The following is an 8,487-nucleotide window of genomic DNA, read 5'->3' as shown; positions in this document are numbered from 1 at the left end:
CAGTGTCCGAGTTGAATGGCTCAGGCCGGACAGGCCTTCTTTCCAGCCAGGGTGGCAACGAGCCCACTCCTGAGAAGGCGCCTTGGCTTGGAAAACAAACTGTTAGACATTGGCGTCCACAGCAGGGATCTGAGGCCAGAGACATGGCCAGGCACCTTTGGGAGGCCTGGCGTTGCTGCTGGGCTGCTGCAGCTTCTCAGGAGAACCAGGCCCAGCTTAGGAAATGTCCTATCGCCCGAGAGAGCCCAGTGTCTAAGAACTGATATAATTGGGAGACCATTAAAAATTAGAATGTGATTCCAGGGCAGTGTCCCCCGTTTTGCCATCCAAGCCGGAATCAAGCTGTAACCCTTTATTGTGCTGCGCGGCTCTCATCTCCCAGGGGACAGTGAGGGCAGCCCCGGCAGACCTCTGCGTTATGACCCGGCTGCTGGGCTACGTGGACCCCTCAGAACCCCACTTTGTGGCTGCAGTCCTCACCATCGCTTTCAATCCGCTCTTCTGGAATGTGGTCGCGAGATGGGAACCTAAGACCCGAGAGCCGAGTGGGGCCTTCGGGTCCCCCCCCGTGGCCTGCTGCACGCTGGGCGGCACCATCCTGCTTCTCAACATGCTTCGCTCCACGCAGGCCATGCTGAGCCAGAGCCTGGACAACCCCTTGGCCTACCGCGTGGGCCTGGCACTCCTGGGAGTGGGCGGCGTGTTTGTCCTTTCCAGTTTCCTGGCTCTGGGCTTCACGGGGACCTGCCTAGGCGACTATTTCGGGATCCTGAAGGAGGCCGGAGTGACCACGTTCCCGTTCAGCGTCCTGGACAACCCCATGTACTGGGGCAGCACAGCCGACTACCTGGGCTGGGCCCTCATGTAAGTCCCGGGCTCCCTCTGTGCCGCCTGGGCGATGGGTCAGCTCTCGTGCCACCGTGGAGCCCAGGGCACTGGTCAGGGTCCCCTTCCTAGAACAGGGGTCGGTAAACTCCCTATTACAAGAGTGGGAGGTCCCCGGGCTGCAGGCAGGTGAAGGAATGGCCGTGGCTGGGGGGCCCCACTGCCTTGTTCATGGACACTGAAATTAGAATTTCACGTAATTTTCACGAGTCACAAAATATTCTTTTGATTTTTTAAAACAATTAAAATTGTAAAAGCTGTTCTTGGCAAAAAAAAAAAAAAATTAGAATGTGAAGTAGATGGCCTGAGTAGCTATGATGTTTACTTTTCTTTTAAAATACCCTCTTCCTGTCTCTCTACGGTTATGAATCTACTGCACACTCCTCCAAGAAAAGTTTGAAAACAAATAAAAATCTCCCATAATCCTTCTACCCAGAGATTTAACTTCTATCTTTTAAAAATGTACCTACCAATCATTTTATTTTGTAATTCAGACATCAGGTGTCAGACATCTCATCATAAAATGCTTTATTTTGTTTGTTTGTTTTTCATAATGAGCATTTCTACCCAATATGAACACTAGGTCTTTGACAATGACCTATGAAACCTTTGGGCTCAATGGTTTTCCTACAACATACTCATCTATTTCCATTTTTTTTTCTTACTTGAGCATGTGCTATCCGCTCCTCCCTGTGCCTCTCAGGGGTTTTCTGTGGTGGAATTCCATCACATAGGTTGCTTTCCTCTGCATTGCCCTTTGGATCTCAAAATGGACGGCCCATTTATCTCTCTCTGCACAAGGGCACTTGGAGTTAGGAGTGTCCCTGCTTTCGCTCCCTCGTTTATCTCTGGGGCTTCAGCAAAACCACCGCCAAGCCCAGCCAGGTGTCAGCTCAGCTCTCCCTCGAGGGTCCTCCGTAAAGGAGAGGCTCCGGTGTCCTCTGTGGCCTCGTAAACTGCTGTGGTCCAGTGCGTATCTTGTCATCTGAACCACTACCATCTGAGTTGTGAAATTCACATGTTTAAAAAATTATTTGCTAGAAATCGGAAAAGTTGTTTTTCACCGTCATGTACTTGCAAACCCTTCTCGGCCTTCTGCAGAATTCACTTTTGTTTCTATCTTGCCTTTTGTCACTTGGTTTCATCCGTTGGCCACTCTTTTGTAGCCCTTCTCTATATTCCCAAATTCCTCTTGCTTCAGACCAGGATTTGGGTCTGACTTTCCACACTCTGGTTTTCGCGAGGGGGGCAACTCAGGCTCTTTTGAGAGCATACAGAGCTGGTTCACAGGTACGGGAGGAGATCTTTCCCTGTCTTTCCCACTCCCTGTCCTCTTGTGGCCTCTGTTATTGATTTTCCCAGCTCTTCACTCTATGTCCCTATGCCTCTCCTTCCATCCGGAGTCTGCAGTAGAGAAGTTTCCAGTCGTGGGGGTCACATGCCTTATCTAGTGAAAGTCTTGTCTTACGGATGCCAGAGGCCACTCACAAGCATCTAAACAATTTTTGATGTTTCTTTGAGATTCACAGATAGTAGGCGATAGTATATGTTTCACAGCATTGCTACAAATAAATGATTTAAAAAACAAAATAAGGGAACTCCCTGGCGGTCCAGTGGTTAAGACTTGGTGCTTTCGATCTCTGGTCGGGGAACTAAGATCCCACAAGCTGTGTGGCACGGTCAAAACAACCCCAAACAAACAAAGACAAAAACAAACAAAAAACAAACAAAAAGCAACAAAAGCAAAAAAAAAAACCCAAAAAACACAAAGCCAAAAAACCCAACCAACAAACCCCCCAAACCAAACCCTCTTCTCCTGTGCTTAGCATTTCTACCACGCTCAATCCGGGCTTTTGGGTTTCCAGGCGCTCCGCCTATCCAGTTTTCCTTCTCTTTGATTGTGTGCTCTCCCTGTCCCCATCTTTCTTTCATGTGCTGTTCTCACCCGAAACCAGTCCAGAGCTCCCTATGCAGTTATGTCAATGTCAGGCCAGGCCGGGCCTGGGCCCAGAGACAGGGGCTGATGTGGGAGAGCCCGAGGGCAGTGTTGGTGGATCTGTGAGCTGGCTGAGTGGTCCAGGCCCTCTGACACACCCCGAGAAGACAGACCTGAGCTCTGGCCCAGCCCTGCCACTTAGCCCTGTAACCTCGGGAAAGCCAGCCACGCTGACAAAGCTGTCGTTCCACACAGATCCAGTAGAGAGAATAATAGTCCCCACATCGTCACATGGCTGTGACAGATTAAACATACGTAATGTGTCACCAAGGCAACTGACAAAAGTAAGCATTCACTAAATGCTGACTGTTCTTCTTACGAACGATGACAACAACTCTACAGGGAAGGGCTGGCCCCCCCCGGGGCTGACAGGCACTGTGTAGGTCGCACAGGCCACCCACCCCCTCTGGATGCTGGGCTCCTGGTCCCCTGCTTCCTGGCCGGTTTTCTCCTTGCCTGGATCTTTGCACATGAACTCTGCCGCTGCTTGTGCCTTTCCTTCAAATTTGGTCCCTGGATGCCTACCTGTAGCTCGTACCGTCCAGTCACCTCATGATACCTCTGTGGAGCTCGGTCTCTGGTGACCTGTTCCGCTCTTTGCTCCAAAGGCCCTCAGGTGCGTATTCTTGCCTTTGCACTTACCACGGGTTCAGATGGCAAGTGTCTTGGAAACGGGAATAGGGGGTCCCCCTCATCCCATTCCTGGCCCCTGGCAGGCAGCTGGCCTCAGGGCATCTTCCAGTGCTTTTCGGCCAAATGCATGAGGCGCTGAGTGAAGGCAAGGAGAGGAGGTAGATGGATCCCTCCACTTCCTTTGTCGAATCCAGCTTTAGTAGAAAGTTCCTTTCTAGCTGCAAATCCAGAGCAATTCATGTCAAGCACTTAATTTTAACATCTTCGTTTCTCTTGAACGATCCCTCAGGTCAAGCCAAAATATATCCACCTTTTAATAGTTTCATGAATTTCCTTTCAAGTCATTTCAATTGGATTCAGTACAATTCGTTCGAACAAATATTTGCACAAGGATCATTAGGTGTTGGGCACTGTTATCATCGCATGGCTGAAAAGGGGATGGTCAAGGTTCCTGCCAGGACAGAATTTACATTCTACAAGGGAGCAAGATGCTGAGTTGCTAACCCAAAAATACACAGGGTAAGTTAATTTTGATAAGAGCTACCAAAACAATCACCAACACCACAAAGGAAGCTGAGTGGAATAATGGGCTGTGACTGACGGTGATGTGTGTGCGTGGGGGTGAGGCCCGAGTGGTGAGGGGCAGCTGCCTTGTGGAGACCCAGGGAGGAGCACATAGCAGAGCAATGGACGTGCAAAGGTCCTGGGGTAGCAGAGAGTCAATGTATTTCAAGGACAGAAAGGAGGCTGGAGTGCCAGAGCACTGAGGGAAGGAGGCCAGGGTGAAGAGGTATGCAGGCATCTCGATTGGAAACAGTGCTGTGTTTTCTCAGGGGCCTGGTACAGAGGAGCCTCTCTGGATTCAGTATGTGGGTGCCGACGGCTGCCATGAATCCTAGAGCCACAGAAAAGGGCATTTCTGAGAGGAATCTAAGTATAAACCCAAATAACAAAAAGATGTTATGTTCAAAATCTGCGAAAATGGATAACAAATTGGAAAAATTTTTAAGTGAGCACTTTAGGAAGTATGTTTCCTTCATTTGCCTTCTGTCATGATCTCTGAAAAGATGAAAAATGGTGATTAAAGCTCTGGGAGGAAGAGTTGAAGAACTCAGGTATCAGTTACCAGGCTTCCCTGGTGGCACAGTGGTTAAAGAACCTGCCTGCCAATGCAGGGGACACGGGTTCGAGCCCTAGTCCGGGAAGATCCCACATGCTGTGCAGCAACTAAGCCCATGCACCACAACTACTGAGCCTGCACTCTAGAGCTGGAGAGCCACAACTGCTGAGCCCATGTGCTGCAACTACTGAAGCCTGCACATCTAGAGCCCATGCTCCACAACAAGAGAAGTCACCGCAATGAGAAGCCCATGCACTGCAACGAAGAGTAGCCCCCGCTCGTCACAACTAGAGAAAGCCTGCGCACAGCAACCGACCCAATGCAACCAAAAATAAATAATACATTAATTTTAAAAAATCATAAAAAAATGATATCAGTTACCTTATTACATAAAGAAGATGTGGTATATATACACAATGGAATACTACTCAGCCATAAAAAAGTATGAAATAATGCCATTTGCAGCAACATGGATGGACCTAGAGATTATCATACTACATGAAGTCAGACAGAGAAAGACAAACATCCTATGATATCGCTTATATGTGGAACCTAAAACATGATACTAATAAACTTATTTACAAAACAAAAATAGACTCACAGACATAGAGAACAAATTTCTGGTTACCAAAGGGGAAAGGGGAGGGATAGATTAGGAACTTGGGAGTAACAGATACACATTACTATATATAAAATAGATAACCAATGAGGACCTACTGTATAGCACAGTGAACTATACTCAATATTTTGTAATAACCTATATGGGAAAAGAATCTGAAAGAGAATATATATATATATATATATATATATATATATGTCACTTTGCTGCACACCTGAAACAAATAAAGTGTTGTAAATCAACTATACTCCAATTTAAAAAAAGGTATCGGTGATCTTTTTAAATAATAAATTTATTTATTTTATTTTATTATTTATTTTTGGCCACATTGGGTGTTTGTTGCTGCAAGCGGGCTTTCTCTAGTTGCAGAGAGCGGGGGCTACTCTTTGTTGTGGTGCGCAGGCTTCTCATTGCGGTGGCTTCTCTTTTTATGGAGCACAGGCTCTAGGCTCGCGGGTTTCAGTAGTTGTGGCTCACGGGCTATACAGCACAGGCTCGGTAGCTGTGGCTCACGGGCTTAGTTGCTCCGCAGCATGTGGGATCGAACAGGGCTCGAACCTGTGTCCCCTGCGTTGGCAGGCGGATTCGTAACCACTGCGCCACCAGGGAAGCCCAGTATCGGTGATCTTATTTCAAATAAAAAAGAGGCGAAATTGGCATAAACCTTGGGCCAGATTTCTCTTGTACCAAGTCCAGAATCAGCATGTACAACTGAAGCCAATGTACCTCTCATCTCAGACTTGCGGGACATTCATTTAAGGCTCCAGACCCAGCTGTGTGCAAACAGAGGAACATTTCTAGTTGAAAAAGCTCTCAAGGACCACAGATTAGATACCCTCTCGAACAACAATAGCAACAACCACAGAGGGTTGTATTTACTGAAGAAGTCAAACCGTTCGAGAAGAGCTGTGGGGAACAGAGTCAGTGCACAGAAAACACGCTGTAAACTCAAAACGTCTTTTGGAAAAGGAGCCGGCATGGGCCAGCTTCAGAGGCACCGCAGCGTCCGCTGAGTAAGTGCTTGTTATAAGTTCTTCTCTTCTGGCGCTCTGTACTTTTTCTGATCCACACCAGCAATGATCCAGCACCCAGAGCAGACTCAACTTAAGCCAAACAAATGGTGATAAAGATGGCAGTACCATAAATTCAACCCCATGTGAAAGAAGAGAACAAAAGGAAATGGTTGCTCTTGCTTTCAGGAACACGATTTTTTTTTTTTTACTGTAGTTCATTTACTATGTTGTGTTAATTTCTGCTGTACAGCAAAGGGATTCAGTTATACATATATACATTCTTTTTCATATTCTTTTCCGTTATGGCTCATCACAAGATATCAAATGTAGCTCCCTGTGCTATACATTAGGACCTTGTGGTTCATTCTATATGTAATAGTGTGTATCTGTTAAATCCCAAACTCCTCATTTATCCCCTCCCCTTCCCCTCTGGTAACCACAAGTTTGTTTTCTATGTCTGTGGGTCTATTTCTGTTTTGGATATACGTTCATTTGTATCACGTTTGTACGTTTCTATTTCTGTTTTGGATATACGTTCATTTGTATCACGTTTGTACGTTTCTATTTCTGTTTTGGATATACGTTCATTTGTATCACGTTTGTACGTTTTCTTTTTAAGGTTCCACGTTAAGCCGCGACCCCCTCAAATGGCAACAGTGACACTTAGAATGGAGCAGCTTATCATAATCAAGTCATTCCACCTTGTGGAATAAGAAAGAAATGCACATAAGAAAAATGAATAAATGCAGCATAAGGTATTTTCTGTCCATTATTGGAGAACATTTTTTTTTTTTTCAAGAGAGATTGAACCACAGGAACAGCTACAATTATGACACGCTTCTCAGAAGGCATTCGGGGAAAATCACGTAGTGTGGTGACAGAGCAAGTCTTTCAACATAAAAAAACCCAGAAACTGAGCAAAAGCCTGTGTTTATTTCAGAATCACTGCATACCTTCGAGTAATAAGTGTCGCATGTTGAATCCAGCTGAAATAAACGGTACAAAGGAGAAGAGCACACAGTTATCTCCACAAACTGATAAACAGGATCCATTCTTGATGTTTCTGAGTACAAAATATAAACAAAAGTGACTTAGAAAAACAACAGACAGCGATGCAAGTTTCTAATTTCAGTCAGGAGATAGTGCATCTCACCTCCAACAAAAGGCAGATACTGTGCTTCTTCCAGAAAAGGAGCTGAAGAAAAACGACCATTATTCCACACTTACTTGTGGTTCTGATCTAACAGCAGAACCAGGTCACAGAAGACCACCTAGAAATTCAGAGCCCCTGCCCCATATTCCTCCTGAGAATCCCAGTGAATGGGCACTGAAGGGAACTTCCACGAGGTCGCACTGGGAGGAGGAAATATTACAGAGAAACGAAAAGGAAAGTCTGTAACCAAATGCGAAATTAGTCACGAACAAGAGAACTTCTTACCACAGAAGAAGAAAAGAGATTAGTGGCTCACCCGTGCATTCCTGGATGGAATGATTTCAAACTCGTTATGAGAATTCAGAATTTGGAGATGTCACAAGCTATGCTGAAACTGATTCTACCTATGATATTTTAGATATAAGAAAATTAGTCTGTGGGCAATATTTTTTTCCTTTTCAACTTCAACATTTGCTGGCTTTTAAGAAACGTATATTTGGGTTCTTAGTTCCGGTCAAAACGGAGTAGCTGCATTCTTTCTAGGTCCTTCCACTTACAACTAAAAAAAACCTCTGGACATAACACAGCAAACATAGGAAGGCTCTGAAAGGGGGAAAGAAGAAGATGAACTGTCTAGGGACATCAAGACTTGAGTAATAACATGGTGGGGAATTGTCTGTTTGAGTTTTGAATTTAATTTCTTTTGCCTCCTAAATAGCACAAACTGTTGGAAAAGTTTGTAACTCAGAACCACAAATAGATACAAACAAAAAAAGCTAAGTAAAACCTGCTTCTTCGAGTCAAAAGACTGGGAAGACGGCAGCCTAGCAGAATAGAAAACCTTTTCATATTACCAGCTCTGTATCAGTCAAACACCAACAAAAAAACTGTCTCCCGTTCCAGGATAAGAGGGGAGATAATCTTCTACACATTCCCACGTCCTGTAGGTGGAAGCATGTGATGACGCTCTGATTCCCCTGCTGGGGGATTGACCTTCTACCCAATCCCCCACCTGGTAGAAGCAGGTAGTGAGACAGGTCTGGGACCTGGGACCTTTTGCGGCAGTGC

General features: G+C 45.8%; 1 protein-coding gene across 1 annotated transcript; it reads left to right on the top strand.

Moving 5' to 3' along the window:
* Nucleotides 1–409: 409 nt before the first annotated feature.
* Nucleotides 410–868, top strand: LOC307195739 (phosphatidylethanolamine N-methyltransferase-like; the record flags this gene model as incomplete). Its single annotated transcript, XM_079940125.1, has 1 exon — nucleotides 410–868. Exon 1 carries the CDS (start codon nucleotides 419–421, stop codon nucleotides 866–868), a length of 450 nt encoding a protein of 149 aa, XP_079796251.1. The 5' UTR covers nucleotides 410–418.
* Nucleotides 869–8,487: the final 7,619 nt, after the last annotated feature.

Source organism: Stenella coeruleoalba (genome assembly GCF_951394435.1).
Source record: "Stenella coeruleoalba genome assembly, chromosome: 13".
Lineage (NCBI taxonomy): Eukaryota > Metazoa > Chordata > Mammalia > Artiodactyla > Delphinidae > Stenella > Stenella coeruleoalba.
The sequence above is the reverse complement of the archived record's forward strand: the minus strand, read 5'-3'. Positions and strand labels throughout refer to the sequence as shown.